General features: G+C 35.8%; 2 protein-coding genes across 3 annotated transcripts; both read right to left on the bottom strand.

Annotated features, from left to right (window-relative positions):
- Positions 1–1,061: 1,061 nt before the first annotated feature.
- LOC110814753 (shaggy-related protein kinase eta) lies at positions 1,062–6,959 on the bottom strand. 2 transcript variants are annotated; one of them, XR_002539713.2, is made up of 13 exons: positions 6,718–6,959; positions 4,846–4,938; positions 4,463–4,522; positions 4,110–4,382; positions 3,947–4,021; positions 3,816–3,872; positions 3,083–3,223; positions 2,910–2,960; positions 2,728–2,823; positions 2,392–2,475; positions 2,144–2,245; positions 1,702–1,788; positions 1,062–1,596 (listed from the first exon to the last, which is right to left on the bottom strand). XR_002539713.2 is itself a non-coding variant. In XM_022042314.2 (12 exons), the coding sequence occupies exons 1-12, from the start codon at positions 6,868–6,870 to the stop codon at positions 1,507–1,509; spliced, it is 1,275 nt and encodes a 424-aa protein (XP_021898006.1). In that variant the 5' UTR covers positions 6,871–6,958; the 3' UTR covers positions 1,062–1,506. The 2 variants fall into 2 exon arrangements, 1 of the variants encoding a protein (XP_021898006.1); XM_022042314.2 differs by lacking the exon at positions 1,702–1,788 and having other exon boundaries at positions 6,718–6,958.
- A 1,636-nt stretch (positions 6,960–8,595) lies between these two features.
- Positions 8,596–16,927, bottom strand: LOC110814741 (vesicle docking protein). The gene is made up of 7 exons (XM_088216756.1): positions 16,644–16,927; positions 15,997–16,140; positions 15,166–15,315; positions 13,975–14,436; positions 11,211–12,770; positions 11,054–11,122; positions 8,596–8,836 (listed from the first exon to the last, which is right to left on the bottom strand). Exons 1-7 carry the CDS (start codon positions 16,689–16,691, stop codon positions 8,708–8,710), a joined length of 2,562 nt encoding a protein of 853 aa, XP_088072882.1. The 5' UTR covers positions 16,692–16,927; the 3' UTR covers positions 8,596–8,707.
- Between the last annotated feature and the right edge of the window lie 1,622 nt (positions 16,928–18,549).

Genomic DNA, 18,549 nt, shown 5'->3' with positions numbered 1-18,549 from the left:
ACTTATTCTAATAATGCTAGTTTCATTTTTATTTCGAATTTTTAAATATATTTGTCTATTAAATATTTGAAAATAATTTATATTTTTTTATGTTGATAAGAAATGATATATTATTTGATGTTTAAAATTATTTTCAAGTTAAATAGTATGTTATCTGTCACAATGCATCTTAATTTTACAAGATTGATATCTTGCAGTTGTTATTAGGATATTGGGAATGTAAAATCGAAGCCCCTACAATAAAATATAATATGTTATTTCTATTTCTTATAAGATTATATTAGGCACGCAGAAATACTTCCTTCAAGCCCCGGATTTTGAGAGAGATACCATAATGTAATTTTCTGAAACTTTTTCATGGTAAAATTCACCCTATATTACATGCATAACATATTGAAATTCAATTGTAATTAAAAGTAGTAAACACCAAACCTGAAAAAGCATTGACATGCCCGAACGGACGAACCCTTTTTTTTTTTTTGTGTCATCGCTTTATTTGTTTCTATATGCCGAAAAAATCTAATTCAGATATATAACATTCTTTATAGAATTAAGAACTCCAGTTTTGTCGTATTTTCCATCCTGTCAGAAACGAAAGATGGAGTTAAAAAAAGCAAAAGGAAAACTGAGAAAGAAGATTAATATGGGGGCTCAGCTTTAACAGAAACCACCCCGAAATTACTCTTAAAACTTTATTTTACTTCACAAACAATTGAAGACAAAATAAAAGAGGATAGCTCTTTAATGATTTCATACCAGCTTTATTATATAATCAAGGAGATTTTCCCCGTGTATCCACTTTTTTTTTGTGGGTTTGCAACTCCTGCACGAACCAGCTTTCAATATGTGAAAGAAGATGCCATTAAAAAGCTTACAAGATATCATATTTTGATATGCTTTCTCCTTACTCGATGAATATCCGTATTTCCTTCACATATTTCTTAAATTTCCAAAAAATAGAAAAGTTAGGAGGCAGCAATTGCCTAGTTTATGCATATTTGGTCGATAGAAAACAAGAGAGAGAACGAGAGAGAGAGAGAGAGAAAGAGAGAGAGAGAGAGTGATCTTGAATTGTGAATTTTAGATTTCGTCCATAGATTGCCACAACATAAGTACAAATGACACAAGGTTTAAGGGGGAAAAACAAACCAAATTACTTATGAGCCCCTTACATTCTACGGAACTTCTGCAGCTCCTTATCTAGCTAGACATTGATCATAGACCTCTTTATACTCCTAGCTTCCTGGAATCTTTACGATCGAAGCAATGTACAAAAGCAGCAGCAAAAATTTATGTTCAGGCAAAATGATAAAGGAGACGGAATCACCAACTTCTCCGTTAAGCTGAAACGCCACTTTATGTATATATCTTGGCAGGGCAAGAACAACCGCTGATCAGGCCACCCTGCTTGGTTATAATGACAGGAAATAAGTCATCTTTCCTTCAAATGCATCCAATAGCATTAGAGTTGATTCCTTGTCTCACATCTTTATAATTATATATATGTTAACCCGGATGGGGAAAGCCAAGCCCTGTCTGCCGCCTCACATGCTCTGGTATTAGCCTGTTGATTAGCTCTGGCGAAGCTCCAGCTAACTGTCAAATCAGTTTGGACAAATGGATTCATTTTATAACCAGTAGGAGGAGACAAACTGAAAAGCTGGCAGACGTAAATCCAATTCTTAAGTCAAATTAGATTACCGCATAACAACTTATTGGATTAATCCAAGACACCTTATGGACCTTGTCAAGTGAAGGAATCCTCAGAAGATTATATGTTTACCATACCTATTCCAGAAGCATATAGAGAAGCATGTGAATTTTTACAGAAACATATTTTGCCCCTTTTACAGAAACATATTTTGCCCCTTTCTGGGTATTTGGGGAGAAAGCCAATATCACATGCTAACTTATGGAAGCAACCGGCAGTTATTAGTATTGATGTTAATGAATCTCTAGACCAATGGGACAGATTTCCTAGGTCAGGTTGAGGCTACTGTGTTGGTCAATGATGGGATGTGTCAACTACATTAATGTGAAAATGGGAATCCCTGTCATAAAAATGCTTTATATCAACAATGCACGTGCCTCATAGTATTCTGCCACAATGAAGAGTGTAAAAGTAGAACGCTCAGAGACATACTTCCTGTTTAAAGTTGAAAAGTGGGGGTAAAGGACGACCATTTGGAAGGCGAGCATTTGGCTCTCTTAGCTCATCAAAGAAAGGATGAGCACATGCTTCAAGCTGCAATAAGCAAAATAGAAGGGCAATCAGAATGAGATGCTGGAGTGGATATAGTGGTGACTCCAAACTGCATATACTGCTTTGTGTAAAACACTGAACATTTATTGGCAATGATAATAGAGTCTCTGTAAGTCCATTGTACTAACTGCAGTGCAGCGAAGACTAGGAGAATATTGAAGAAGCCGCGAAGCAAGGTCAATGGCTTCAGGAGGCATTCGTTTGTGGAAAACCTGGATCAAATAAATTACAAGAAATGTAACCACCAAGAACAAATGAGGAACTTCTATAATTTAGAATCTACTGTTTATTTTCTAAATTGGGTTATTTATCAAGTTTCATAACAATTCTCTCTTTAACGAATGAAACCCTCTCATAAAGTTTTGGAAGGTAGAAGCACCATCTCCATCTCTTATGTCATTCTTGGGAAACCAATCCATTAAGCAAATTCCATATTAAGAAGAATAATTATAATTGAACCATACCTTGTGCCAAGGATGAGCTTTTATCTGCGGAAATCTAAAATCTGTATAATTAGGATTCATGCATCGAATTTCTTCTCGAGTTGGAGTACCAAGAACCTATGGGAGGCAAGTAATGTGTGATTAGAAAGCTAATAGACTTACATCATCCACAAGAAATTAAGAAGCCCAGCGAGAACATTCACCTTAATAATCTCTACAAGTTGGTCCACCGCATTTTCTCCAGGAAACAATGGCTGTGAAAAAATTTTAAATAATAAAAAAAGACAGCATAATTTGAAAACGCGGAAAAAGCAAAATTACTATTAACAAAGGTGCTGGTAACTGTAGGGCATTAGTTGCCAACAAACTCACTAACCTGGCCAAGTAAAAGCTCTGCAAGGACACAACCAGCCGACCAAATATCAATTGATGTTGTGTATTCTGTAGCACCAAAAATGAGTTCTGGAGCTCGATAATAACGAGAACATATGTATGAGATGTTTGCTTCACCCCTGACCTGATGGCAAACCCCCACCAACAGAATCCCAAATTAAGTGTTAAAAACTAACATGCATAACGTCAAAATTCATTTACTTTGAAGATCAATTATTTACTTTCCAATTGGTCAACTTATTCGTGACAGCATTATGAAGAATCTCTTCTAAGAACTGATTATTTACTTCCTAAAAGTTAAACTTACTTAAGCCAAGATTCTACCCTCCACAGCATCCAAATCAACAATATATATATATATATATATATTGAGATAAAAATGAATGTATTATGTATATTTATATATATATATATATATATATATTAGAAGCATTCAGATGTTGCAAAAAAAATTTATGAGAGGGTTTCATTCGTTAAAGAGAGAATTGTTAAACTTAATAAATAACCCAATTTAGAAAATAAACAGTAGATTCTAAATTATAGAAGTTCCTCATTTGTTCTAGATAAAAGAAAACTATAACATTAGGGCCGACTTCTGTTAATCTGGGTGACAAAAGCAACAACAACGAGATTAATAATTTAACCCGTATTAGAATAAATATACTCATTCTAATTCACATTTGCTAGAATTGCAATTTGTAATAGGATACACATACCAGTACTTTTGCACTTCCAAAATCGCAGAGCTTAACCTGGTGGGTAAGAGGATCAACCTAAAGAATGGACATTACATTAGGTAAGAAGTAAAGTCAACATTACTAGAAAATTAATTTCGATACTGGCTTACCAGAAGATTTTGGGGCTTCACATCTCTGTGACAAACCCCAGGGCCAGTATGGATATAAGCCAGCCCCCTGAAGATCTGAGGAAAATGTTTTCCATTTATTGCCTCGGACGAAAAGGTAAAGAGAAGTATAAAAATAAAGAAATTAGGGAACAAAAGCCCATACTTGGTATGTATAAAGTTTAACATAGATAAGGGGCATCCTCTGGTTCATATTGCTGTAGTGCTTCAGTACACGATACACAGTCTCAGGAACATACTCCATAACCAAATTCAGGAAAAGCTCATCTTTACTTGTCGTAGAGAAGAAACAATGCTTCAGTGAGATCACATTTGGGTGATCCATCAAGCGCATTAGCTGCAGCTCCCGATTCTTGTATCGTCTATCCTGCTGGACCTTCTTTATGGCCACTGTCTCTCCAGTTTCCAAGCATTTAGCCTGAAAATTGGTGCTTTAAGGCTCAAATAACAAAGGTGATAAGAAAGCAGTTAGCTATCATGTAACTAAGATATCCATACCTGGAAAACAATTCCGAAAGAACCCGTTCCAACAACTCGCTCAGCCATGTAGCTGATAGTCTGGATGCAGCATCCAGAGACGTGATTATTCATAAATGGAAGAATTTAGAAAATGAAAAAAAAAGAGCATTAAAATTATCACAAATTAAAGGTTCCAAGCTTCAAATAAAATTTATCATAATTCTTTCTTCTTTTACAATCAAAAACAAAAGAACTAGTAAATTATTTTAACAAAAATTGTGACTAACATTATATAAATTTTAAAGAAAACTGATCTTTCGACCGTCGGTGACATACACTTTATATAACTGATAGGAATTTGAAATACTAAAAGAAAGATTATATGAAAGGCCATGAGAATAAAACAAATATCCAGCCCTCACCCGTTTTGGTTCACCATTTTTGCCTCCAATGGTTGTAGAAATGATGTGACCGGTGACTGCATCATTCCCCTCAATGACAGTAGGAGACATTTCCTAGAATCATAGCAACAAATAGGATAAACAAAGTGCACAAACCAGAGACGTGATTGACATTTTTCCAAAGGTTATATCAAATACTGATCAATCGGATCTAGAAGCAACTTGTAATTGACAGTAGCCAGGAAATCCGAAAGACTCCATCTTAATTAAACAAATATTATTGGTCATATGAGAATGTGTAAAATGCTTTTCTAAATAAAATATACATTTTCAATTGAATTGTTCTAAGTATGTTGCCTCACATGCATCAAGGCATTCATCAAAACCTCCATTTAAGGAAACCACTATTTGTTTATATGTCTATTAGCTACCAGTCTCACCACCAAGGAATCATGAGACTCCATGGCAATGCCAATAAGAAAAGGAATCACAAAATGAGAGCTATCAATCAACAAATATGCAATAATTCCAACAGATCAACGAAGACACAGCACATGCACTGATGACTAACAATGTGAACACTCAATAAAGACTTAATAATCAAGTAACATAATAATCAAGTAAAACAAGCAAATGAAACCTCTGTAGGATCAAATTCTTTCCTGCAAATGCAAGAGTGAATATGGGCATAGCAAGAAGACGTGGAGAAGTATTTACAGGAAAAGTATATTCAATGACCACATAATACAGGAAAGCATCACATGCCAAAAAAAAAAAAGAAATCACAGGAAGGTGGCTGCCATAAGGGAATCAGAGGAAATCCAATGCCTGAAGCAACTAATGTCAAATTGAAGAACAATCCACCTGAAGGAACATAGAAATAATAAAAAGGGTTTGATAGAAACAACAATACTGCATAGAAGAGAAATAAGGCACCTGTGATAAATTCAAGTAAAGAAACTTCAAAAAAAGCTAGTGAAAAATATATGCAATTAGGAAACAATAAGTAATGAAATCTTTCAGTAGAGAAGCAAAGCTCTAAAAATAACTGTAGCAAAGCGTCGAAGAAGAAGAAATAAAGTGCAAAATACTAAAATCAGTGAAAGAAAACATGCAGAGGAATTTAACAGATGAATAGCAAAGAGCTGAAGTAACAACTAATGGAAAGCAAAAATTTTGCTCCAAGTATAAACAAAGAGATAACAAGAAACCCTGACGCTTTATTTGGTAGCTGAAAAAGATCCAATGACTATAAATTTTAATACGCAGGCACTGAAAAGCTAAGAGCAAATAAAATCCAGCTCAACACAGCTAAGTCTAACCACTATTTTCAATATATATAATATGCATGTTTACGCGTATATATATGGTACAAATGTAGAAAGAGACGGCAGAAACGCACTTCAGTCCCATTTCACTTCGTTTCAGCTTCTTAAATTTTCTCAGCAACCAAACATTAAGTTATCTACTAAAACAAAACCTGACCCGAAGATTAAGATCTCCACATCCACTAAAAGCAAAGGGAGAAAAAAAATTGAGACACAGCTGACAAATTAAATAGAGAAAAAAAAATAATAAAAACATCACACACAAAAAATAAAAATAATAATAAAAAGAGAGCTCAAAAACGAAAGGAAAACCTCATCGATCACAGAGCTTCGCCGGAGAAAAAATCCGGTGAGCTTGCTTTCAGAGTGTCAGCCAAGAGGTAAAGCACGGCAACACGTAGATCGCTTAAAATTCCAGTAGAAACAAAGAGAAAGAACTCGATCAAAGAAGATCCAACCGCCACCAAACTTATACACACACAAAGTACCACATACAGGCGCATATAAACATCTTTATACAGGTATGGAGAGAGAGAGAGAGAGAGAGAGAGAGAGAGAGAGAGACCTTCTCGGATTCCATATCTGAGCGGCGTTTCACAGAGTCATTGTCAGGAAGGAGGTGTTGCGGCTGCGGCTGCGGATGCGGATGCGGATGCGGCTGCGGCTGGTGCTGCTGTGGAGGTTGTTGATGCTCAGGCCCCAAGGGCATTGAGGCCATGTGCTTTACAGCTACTACTACTGCCTTCTCTCTCTCTTTCTGTGTCTCTCTCTCTATCTATCTGTTGGGTGTCCTTTCTTGTCAAAATTTTGGTTTGGAAATAGATAAAAGAGACAAAGAATAGACCCACGCGAGGCCCCCTGGGAGAGTGGCGTCACGCTCTTACGAGAATGGTTCATGTTCCAATCAAGTTGTCCTGTAAAACGGTGCGTTTCGAGTCTGTAACCAAGCGCATATGTCGGCTTTATTTATTTATTTCTGAAAATGTCTCAACTTAATGCTTCGCGGAATTTTTATCTTGTGTTAACACTTTATTATAATAGTACTAGAATTTCTAAAGATAATAATGAAGTTTTTAATTGCAATATATTTTTTAGTTTATTAGTATTTTCTCCATTGTAATTTTTTGTATTACATAAAAGTTATAATGTTAAAAATTAATTGTACATTATAGTTAATTAAAATTAAAATTTTATTTTTATATTTTAAAATTTTAAATGTATAATTATTAATGTTAATATTATTTTTAATTTTAGAATAAAAATATCATATAATATTTTCTGATACTACTTTTATATATATAATTAAATTTTAATTAGATAGTTAACAAAATTCTAGTTAGATAAATTAAATTTAGTAGCGTATTTAATCATTAGATTGTTAAAATTTGTAACATCTATAATTTTTAATTTAATTTTATTATGGTATTTTTTTTAGTGTAGTCTTTTTCTTTAAAATATATATATATATATATACCTTTGATCTCGTTTTATAATTTTCAATTAAAAAATTAATAAAATTGTGACACTTCAATTTTTATCTAATAATTATAATTTAAATCAAAATTTTAATTAGAAATATTTAATTTCATATTTAGTTTATTTTTATTTAAGCTTTTATTTTGTATAATACTTCAGTAGACAACTAATATTACTTTGTTATTAATGTATTTTCATTTTAAAAAAAAATTAATTAAAAATTTTATTAGAATTATTACACATCAAACTTTAATATGAAGTTAATACAATTGTGACGGGTGACCATTCTACTTGTTACTTTAATACTATATAATAAATATCATACCAAAAATGTAAAAGTCTATAACATTATACCCTCCTTTTATTTATATTTAAATAAATACTCGTGCTAGATTTTAATATAATAAAAAATTATAAGAAATAAGTAGAAGCTTTTACTCACACTTTCTCCCCATTCATTACTTCTTCACCCATTTTCGCTCTACATCTTATAAAATTAATTTTATTAGTTGTTAAAAATCGAGTAAGGACAAGTTTATCCGATAGCCCGATCCAAATCTATATCACCCCGGAAATTATAATTTTTAAGTAACAAAAAAAATTTAATCTAAATTTTTTTATTAAATTCAGTACTAACTAGAATTGTATGAATTCTACTAATAAAATTAGAAAAAAAGTAATTTAATATTGACTATCATATTCTTCAACAACTTAGGATGATTAAGATTTACTCATATACGAAGAATTGGATGCAAATCTTGTATTATAAAGTTCCGACAACATTGCTGTTAAGCGATTTTTCTGTGATTGGTTTGTTATGTTCTGGAGATTCTTTCAATATCTCTACATTATAGGTTTTGAAATTATTGCAGAGTTCAGATGGTGGAAACAAGAGACAGATCGGACAAGCAGAGAGGAAACATGAGAGGGAGGTATTTATAGGCAATAAAATAAGAAAATTGATATCTTAGACAGGAAAATGACCTGATATAATAGCATAAGAAATTGTTAATTCATCTATTGCCAGCACCTTCTATCTGTGGTACATATAAAGGAGGAAACTCAATATAATACAGAAATCAACAGTGGCTGGAGTCTCCCAATAGTAAATCAAGCATGTCATCGGGAGTTAGAAGAGTTGTTCCACCAAGAATCAATTCAATATCAGGCCTTCCAATTTCCGATAATGCTTCTTGGGCTTCGGATACCTGCCCGTTAAAAAAGACGAGTCACCTCCCTTTCTCAGTAGAAAAAAATTAAAATTGAAACCTGCGAGCTAAGACACACCAATGGTGGAGAATAGAGCTTTTATCTGTAATTAAGGTAACAAATCTTTGAAGTCTGTAACTAATAGTGTCAAACACTAGCACAAGTGTCATTTGACTGCAACATTGTCAAAAAATGCTGATATAGATCCCACATCACCAACTTGAATTCATCCAGTCTGACCCTTATATATCTATCTGACCCGTTTGAGACCCATTACTACCTAAAATAGTCAACCGACCCTATTGAACAATGTTCTTCATATCATCTACATTTCATCTGACATATAACTGAGTTGCTGACCAAATTGGCACAAACGGCTCGAAGTAGAACAAACCACGGGGAATATTAGAAGGGTCATCCAAGAAATTTTTACTGACATTTCAGGTCCAAGCACTCTTATAAAATCACAACGTCCTTGGAATTTTTAACATTGATCAAACCCCAAAAATAGCAAACTACAACAAGGCTTGAAAAATGAGACCATAACAACTGATTATAAAATCAGCTGACTAACGGCTGCCATAATTCCCTACCTAACAAAGTAATCAACAATAAAAGGTTGAAAAGAACATGAGGACAAGCATATTTTCTCTTCTAATTGAATTAAATGGAGCAAAATTTTCACTTGGAAAGGAGTAGAACCTTGTTTGAAATAAAGGAGTTAAAACAGAACTAATTTTTACTTGAAACCAAAACTACACTTTATTTCCTCTCCCCTTTTCTTTGCTCTTCTATATGCTTAAGTTTCTCTCTCTAGCTCTCCTTACCAATACCTATACAATTGGAAAAGAAAGGATCAACATCTCATTTTCGCAAAAGCTATCTTCAGAACAAATAAAAAATTCGTAAAATTCGTTTGTGCAGAATTGAAACAACATAATCGCCCAATTCCATTTAAAATTTCAAATGAAATCACTTTTATCACTTTAAAGAGAATTTGCCAATCTTCCAGTCGAACTATGTAGTTCCGAAAATCTTTTAGGTAAACTGTAGATATACAAATAAATTCCACACAATTTTTAATTTGCTCCAAAATAGCCCAAAACTACCTATATAGTGTGTGCATGCAACGTGCAGCCATAGTATAACTAGCAGTTCTTTGTGCTCCTATTTCCATTCTTTCCAGTCCAATTCAATTTTCAATATCATCCTGCACCCACTAAACCATGCACTAGATTCTCACACCATGCCCTATTTATTTTCTCTTTAGTCTTCTAGGTTTGAAAATGATTATGTGGAAGGATCCCTACACTGTCTTATAATGATGATTCCGCTCTATGTGGTGATGATATTAGCATAGGATTCTGTTCAGTGGTGGAAGATCTTTCTGAGGACCTATGCTTGAGAACCAACAAATTTATGATGATCTTTGTTGCCTCTATCGTTTCACTTTATCTCGACTAAGGATCCATGCAGCATGAACTTCAAATTTGTCACTGCTGATATGTTGTAGAACATCATCAAGTTGATCATGATGGGGTTGTGAACTAAATTTGCCAAGAATGGAGGACTAGAATGGATAATACCTATCCTTTTTCTCTCCATCTTGCCCAACACGTGCCGAGGCATTCTTCCCCTCCTCATTACCATGAGTGGCAAGTTCTCGAGCTCTCTCATGGCCCACATCATCATCCTCCAACATATCTAGTATATCCTTTCATGGATCGGTTTCTAGAGATCAATGCCTCCGCCATCCCTGCCTAAGTCGAAACCAGCATTGTCACCTTGGACAACCAAGACTTCATGGAGACAAACATGGAGATCGATGAGGATGGGAAGCTCCACGTGACGATTAGGAGAAGCAACACCTCTAGACTTAGGAGGCAAGTGGGTCTCAAAAAGTTCAGCAGGTATATATATGTCTATTGGGGTAACTTTAAGGTGGTGATGTGGCAGCCATGTTATCATATTTTGATGACATAGTGGTCACATGGCATTTATATTAGTATTTAATTGAATTAATTATGAAGATTAAATTAAAAATAAAGTGAAAAACTAAATCTTTAATTCTAAGATTTTAATAGTCAAAGGACTATTTGGAAAAAGTATCAGAAGTCAAGGACCAAAATGGAAATAAGCCAAAGATTAGATAACAGCTTGAAATTCACCAGAAGAGAGATAGAAGGAAAAAGGTTATGAATTCAAGAAAGTCAAACCTCAAGACCATTGATTCCTCCAATAACAAAAACAAGAATGACATTTTGGTCAGCGATACTTGGTTTTGCCTGCAGGATATGCAAAAGCAAAATACAGTTGTCAGACTGAAAAGCACGAAGTAGGATAAATATGAAATGTTGTGAGCTAAGAACTTACCTGCCCAAGGCCAAACCTCCCAAAACCACTTTTAAAAAGACGCCCTACAGTAGAAGAATGATATTCCAATCCAGGAATATCATGCTTGCTCAACACTCTTGCTAGAAGCCTATAAAGTAATCCCTTGGTTACATATGGATCACCAAGGAAGTTGTTTTCAGAAGCCAACGCCCCCTCCTTTAATGGAATATTTTTTCTCCTCAAACCCGATAGCTTGTGCATGAATTTGAAAAGATTGTCTACTCTATCACGCAGTTCCAACTTTAGTTGTACATCATCATATGCCCGGTCTTTATTATCACTATTACCACTATCTTCATCTTCCTCACCCCACTTGCCCCACTGATCATCATCAAAGTCATCAATTTCTAAGTGATCTGGAGATGTTTCTTTGGTTTCCCCTGATTTGGCCCTATCTAAATTGGCCTCGAGTTCTTCTGAAAGACCATGGAGAAACTTCAATTTTGATACAGAAGGGTTTTCAAGGATTGCATCCATAATAGCTTCTTTCAGAAATCGCTCCTCTTGCCAAGAAAAAGGGCCACCGGAACCTGATGTTGGGAAATTTTCACCAGCCAGCATATATCCAACAACCATGAGGAGCAAAGCATCTTGAAAAGAAAGTAGTCCTTCCGATGGGGGATCCATCTTTTCACTCTTGTGTCGACATGATTCCACCAAAGTGCTCTTATTGATAAGATCACCAATTTGAGCAGCCAGACTCTGACTTGTGTCTCCAGCACTGACATTTAACATTTTCTCAGCACTGCTAAATGCATCCCATCTGGCACTCTGGGATTCATCAATAGCAACTAGTACAGCTGTGGCTAACTGAATAATTCCCTTATTTCTTACTAAAGATGACTGGCTTTTAGCCAATGCTTTAATCATGGTTTGTAGTTCTAATTTTGTAGGAAAACCAGGACGAATTCTCATATTAACAGTTATATTTTCACGACGTAGAGCTTCCTGAAGCCATTTCTTCACAAGCACAGCCCCATCTTTTGATCTTCTATCAAGTATAGCTTCTATATACGGTGTTCCATGAAAACTCTCTGTTGAACAAAGGGACCCTCTTAGTAGCTCAAACCAGATAGGAGACATTTCAGTAGAAGTTTTGCTCCTAAGATGACTCAAATTTAGAGTTGGAGGAGCAACATTAGAAGAATCCCAGCCATAGAGAAAAGATTGAATGCTTTCTGAAAGCCAAGAACTATCAATTTTGCAGTCTTCTTCGCTTAGAATTTTCCCAAGTGGTATTTGAACATCAAGAGAAGGATGATTTAGGCAAGAAGGGCCATGCTCGAGTTGTGCTTGCGAGCCTCTCAAGTTCGTATAAGCTAATGTTCTTTGCCTTCGGGGTAAAGCTGAGAACATACGATCAACAAGAGAGTCACCATGACAGCATGGAGTAAGAAGATCAAGAGTGCGATCAATGAGTAATAATCCTGCTGATCGTTTACGACGGCCTACATCATAGAGGCTTGACATGTCCATCAGAATTTTCCCAACATTCTTCGACAAATCACCAAGGGAAAATATTTCCAATTTCAAGTCCATCTACATTTTTTTTTTTGAAAAAGATATCATGGTCATGTTCTGTAGAGAGATATAAACATCAGCATAATATTTTTTAAAAAAAATGCAAGAAATGAAAATTAAAAAAAAAAGGTAACAGGACTTCATTTACTTGTTTCCACTTTTGAATAATTTTATCATAAGCCCCTTAACCTCGCTGTTAACCAGTATTTGGCAGCCCCATCATACTGCGAAATGTGTTCAAATGAACAATAGTGAAAAACATAGAGTTCCAAGATTCCAATTCTTATACCTCTAGAACAATATGTTAGAAATGACCCAGAGGTACCATTCTTTACAATCAGCTCTCTGCATCTACTATTTAAAATTTTCTCTCCCAAAATTATTATCTGTCTATAAATGTAAGAATAATGGGAGACAAGTCAGTTGCCATCTGACTTCTTTTACAGTTTTGATCTATGACTTGTTAATAAAACAACTTATAACTCAAGTTTGGCTCTCGGAAAATAAGCAGCAAAGGTTTTTCTATGGAACACCAAAAATTGAAAAAAGCAAAAAAAAAGATTAACTTTTGCTTCTCGTTCCTGAAAAGCTTTTTCTTTGTTCAATACAGTTGTAGATAGTGGTCTTCTTGTTTTTCCATTCTCTATAAAGGTTATTGTTCTCATTTTTGAGTTCCTACTTTCTGAGTAAAAAGGTCATACCAAACAGTACCTCAAAAATTAAAATAGCCTCATCTCTACAGCATCAATATTCTACAAGTGATCATTTTTGGGCATATTATATGACTTACGAATATAATTAACTGTAGTTAATTATTTAATAAAACTTAATATAACCCATTAAAAATTATACTTACTTCCAAAATCTTAAAAATAATTAAAAAAATAATACAGTTCTATATTTTTATAAATATAAATGCAGTATTTGTTGGATATTAGTTTAACCGTGTGTGAGTTGGTGTTTTTCTGGGTTCTGGATCAACTATGCATCTTAAAATATAAATTTTTAGGATTTTATTTTTATAAATAAGAATAAAATATTTTATTATATATTAATTATTTGATAAGAAAGCGGCATATTGAAATCAACAGAACTTTGAAATGATAGATAACATGACCACAAGGACTTTCATTGTGTCAGCTTCCACAGTATTTAATTTAGCATTGTCAATTGTTAAGACAAAGCCAGCAGAATCTGGAAAATGCAGTGCAGCACTTCATACCTTGGCAGCCAAATGGTAAAGAAAATGTGCTGTAAGAGATGCCCCAGGAGGGAAATCATCACCATCAGAGGTCAACCCCGTACTAAGAGGAGGCAACCCAGAACTAAGGGAATCCTCATGTTTAATAGATAAGTATGCTTCAGCTACTGATCCCTCTGAAGGTAAGACAAAGAATTTAGGTGAAAAGGGGCACAAAATCATAGGGAAATGATGCACAGAAACTACCAATCTTTGCAATACGTCTTCCACATGACTTATTTGTTTATCTTCAAATATATCTTTCCTGCTAGTTTCAAGTTGCAGGATGTCATCTTCACTGCATACGAGTTGTGACCATCCTTCATCTTCTGATTTTACCTCACTTTTCTTGACAAGTTCATCATAATCTTGCAAAAGCAAGAATTCATATTCATGAAAAGCGTCTGGGCCCAGAGGTGAATCAGGATATGCTGAGTGAGCTACCTGAAATATTTTGTAAAACATTATAGCTGATTCAACTACAAGTAATCACTATGTGCACAAGATAGGAGAGAAGGTTTGTTAAACCCTCAATAATGCTATGATAATTTGAAGCATTATAACAAATTTTATAGATTAGTCATCCAAACAGAGGGAGGCTTGGCACACAACTGACACTATTCAGAACCCCTTGACCAGCTTCTACTTGATTCATTATGTCAAAAAAAAAAAGGGAGGCACCTAAATATGACTTACAGAGGGAACTGGATCTCTATAGCAAGTGACACCAAAGGGTTGACAAAGCAGTAGGAACAAAGAGATCAGATTAAGCAATTCATTACCTGACCCATCAAATAAAAAAGAGAACATTTGTAAATAGAGGCAACAGTAGAGACTCATAATAGCAAAAGAATTTCATAACAGCAAACTTTGTGGTTGATCGTTGTTTGGTGCAACATGTGTATTAGTTACAGAAGGGTTTTCAATGCAAATAGCTCAAAAATGCAAAGCGATTTACTGCACGAAAACAAGAGAATATGTAAAACTTGCAAATGAGCATAAATAAAATAAACGGAACTTGACTTGTTAGTCATGGAACAACAATAGAACTTTTTATATTCTTCTTGTCCTCCCAGATCTTGTCTATGCAGTCCAGGATTTTAGATATTGGTAGTACATCAATTCCATGAAAAGAAGAAAAGGAAGGTGGGAGAGAGAGAGAAGAAAAAGAACCTCTGAGATGGAAGTAAATATTGAACAAACACGAACAGCTTGATGCGTGCTTAGGCATCGTAATATATACCGATGTGCATCACTTAGAAGGTGAGATGTCATAACTACAAGTTTCCTTGCAGTATCACCACTGGAGTTCCAATCAACAGCCTGAAGAAACAAAACACAACAAAGAAATTATAACATGCTGGACTAGCATCCCTTAGGTGTCTTTAAATTTATGGCATGCTTAAAGTTTATGGTTATAATACCATGCCACATGCTAGAAAATAACAAGATACGAACTAAAGATCTGAGGTATCAATAATTATCCATCAAATAGAATCATTCGTTTGCAACATAAATCTTGTTCTACTTGTTTTCTAGGTCTTGTGTATAGCAGATCTGATCTAATACTTAAAAAAGTAAATTAGAAGAATTTCCACCGTAATGCATAATTGCAGCTCAAAACACAGATTAAAATTCTATTGAACAATTTCATAAAAAATTATGAGCAGTAGGCAATGAGTGATTAAGACTTAAAGCATAACATGATTTGAAGGGCAAAGGTCACAATACTGGATCAATTTGCCAAAATCTCTCATCTGAAAGATAAGAGTAATATTACTTTCTCAAACTTCCAGACATGTTAAGTCATTCTCTCTGCTCTACAAATCTACCAAGAAAAGCTGCAGGAGCAAAAATCACAGGTGGCCTCCACTAAAACCTTGAAAATATAATCTCAATTAGGCTTCTAGCGTTCTATTTCCTTTATAAGTGCAATTTTGACAAGATATGTAGCCCACTAAAATCTTGAAAGAAATTTAGGCAAATAAGGCACTGCCAGCTTACAGCATCAAGAGAACTCATGCTTTCAAGACTGCAAACAGCCCGTACTCCAAGTTCCAGTAGCAAAGGAAATGCTCCAATAAGCTGGAAACATTCTGTGCATCCGGCATCTATGTATAGAATGGCACCTTCTATGTGCTCTGATATCTGTAGAAAAAAGAAAATAGAAAATAGAAAATCTCATAGCCATTCCTCCAAAAAAAATAAACAGAACAAACCTGGGGCAATTCAACAGGCGATAAATGTAAAAATCCAACTACATTTCTACAAGCTACAACAATTGACAACCCAAGGCCCTCGGTTGAAGAGAACTCAAAAGAGCATAAAAAGAAAAGAAAATGATTACTACCAATCTCTATAGACTTCCTTCACATTTAACTCCCTAATCCTACCAGATTTGTTCAAAATTTAGTCTCAACCAAGAACTACAACACAAGTTTCGTTAATTTTGAAGGCGCAGAAGAAAATTCACAAAAAGCTACCAATCTCTATAAACTTCCTTTAAACTTAACTCCCTTGTCCTACTAAATTTGTTCATAACTTATATCTAAATCAATAACTACAAACAAGTTTCGTGAATTCTGAAGGCGCAAAAGAGAAACCACAGAAAGTTCGTAAACAAAGTGAAGAAAAGCAGGCAACAAACTTACTTGGCGAATGGAATCCAGGCAAGATTTGGTGAGATCGATCAAAGCCATGGTATATTTGATTAGAGATTACCGTGAAAACTCAAGTAGCGAACAGATATAAAATACATATCTAGTCGAAAGAGAAATCCAGTAGGAAAAAAAATAAGCGACTCGAAAAGGAAGAGAGCGAAAATCTACGCGAAGGGGGAAAATGGGAGGGAGCATCAGAGTTGGATTAGAAACGGTTCTTCATGCTTGTCTTTTGGATGGGTTTCTCGTTAAACGAGCTTCTCAGTTTCTTGGGCCTGGACACCCTGATTATTGAGTAAAAGTGTCCGCACAAAGCTAGTTTCGTTTTATTTATTTAAAAATACTACCTTCAAATTTTAAAAAATATTCAAATTACACCCTCAATTAATTTTAAATTAGTAATTAAAATATTTTTAAAAGTTAAATGTTAAATTAAATAGGAAAAAAACATGAAGGTGCAATTTGAATATTTAGCTGTGTGCGAGCGCTGTAGCACCCGGAAAGGAGGAGGAGGAAAAAAAAAAAAAAAAAAATCACGTCAGCAGGCCCGGTCAGCAGTCCCGGCCAATCGGGGCCTGCCACGTGGCAAGACCACGTCACTCCGAAAGGTAGCCACGTTGGCGATCCGCGTGGGTGAAATTCGACGGCCCAGATCAATCGCGCGATCGGACGGCCCAGATTCAATAAAAAATGAACGGCCCAGATTAAAACAAAATGGACGGCTGAGATCAAAAGGCAAGGGGTTATAAATAGAACCCCCACACCAGACCACAAACCCTAGCCGCCTGCCGCTCGCCGGAGAAGACGAACCAGAGGCCGACCGCCGCCACCCGCCGCCGCACCGGGGAAATTTTCGACCGCCGATCGAGGTAAATTTCATACCCCCGACTCGTTTTTCCACGCTGATTCCTCCTATGGCCAAATCGAAGCCAAAATCCCGGCCAAACGGCCGGAATACGCGGCCGAAGACCAGCAGCGCCGCAGCGCCCCCTCTCGATTTTTGCCTCCGACGAGGCCCTTCCCGGCCTCCGTTTGATGCAATTTTTATATCACCGTGATCACCATTCTTTTCTCTACAGGTTGACCGGAACCGAATCACCAAAACACGAACCTCGCCGGAGAGCCGCCGCACCCGAGAGCGCCGTCGCCGGAGCACGGCGGAGCCGCCGTGCCGGAGTTCCGATTTGGGCCGAAAGAGGCCCTGGGCCTAATTTGGGTTTTTTCTGGAACACGTGCAGGTACCAGTAGTGCGTTTCAGTTCCCCGAAGAAAATTCAGAAAAAATTATGGACAGCCTGAAAGCGCACTGTGAAGCCGTGTTCGGACCCCGAAACGAGTAAGGACCCCTCACCCTATTTCCTATCACGGTATTAAAGTTCAAAATGATAAAACGGTATTTCTTGAATTAACGAATGTGTGAAATTGCTTAAGGTGGCTAATGGAGCCCGAGTCTAGTGTGATTGGTGATTTACTGTTATTTGGCCTGTTTACAGCTTTAAATGCAAAATGATGTTTGATGTGTTCATTTTATAGATTTGTGTGCATATACTACGTTTTTATTAATCATGGGTTGAATGACTGAAAAACTGATACTGTATGTTGTCTGTTTGGCATGAATTACTGTTTTGCTTGTTTGTATGTGAATTGATGATGCTGACTGAGGAAAAGGAAAATGAAAGATTGTGTAGACTGATAATTGTATTATGGGGGTCAGCCTGACTAGATATCTTGAGAGATGGTGGACGAACCGGGTCCGTAGGGAACCCTACCGGGATTGTGGTCTCACATGCCGGACGGGGTATGGAGATCTTATGGTTTTGGCGTCCATACCGGACGGGGTATGGGGACGGCCCGTTTCACCCTCATACCGGACGGGGTATTGAGGTTTATGGTTTTGG

The sequence above is a fragment of the Carica papaya genome, chromosome 3 (genome assembly GCF_054855325.1).
Source record: "Carica papaya isolate Zhongbai chromosome 3, ASM5485532v1, whole genome shotgun sequence".
Lineage (NCBI taxonomy): Eukaryota > Viridiplantae > Streptophyta > Magnoliopsida > Brassicales > Caricaceae > Carica > Carica papaya.
Note: the sequence above shows the minus strand (reverse complement) of the source record. Positions and strands in the feature narration are given on the sequence as shown.

Excerpts from the sequence above, each read along its gene's own strand:
- LOC110814753 (XM_022042314.2), bottom strand. The coding sequence starts at position 6,870 with ATGGCCTCAATGCCCTTGGGGCCTGAGCATCAACAACCTCCACAGCAG. Across the intron at positions 4,383-4,462 it reads CTTTCGGAATTGTTTTCCAG|GCTAAATGCTTGGAAACTGG; the intron begins GTATGGATATCT and ends ACCAATTTTCAG. Across the intron at positions 4,022-4,109 it reads TTAAACTTTATACATACCAA|ATCTTCAGGGGGCTGGCTTA; the intron begins GTATGGGCTTTT and ends CATTTTCCTCAG.
- LOC110814741 (XM_088216756.1), bottom strand. The coding sequence starts at position 16,691 with ATGGCTTTGATCGATCTCACCAAATCTTGCCTGGATTCCATTCGCCAA. Across the intron at positions 16,141-16,643 it reads GCCTGGATTCCATTCGCCAA|ATATCAGAGCACATAGAAGG; the intron begins GTAAGTTTGTTG and ends TTTTTTCTACAG. Across the intron at positions 8,837-11,053 it reads GAGGAATCAATGGTCTTGAG|GTATCCGAAGCCCAAGAAGC; the intron begins GTTTGACTTTCT and ends TTTAACGGGCAG.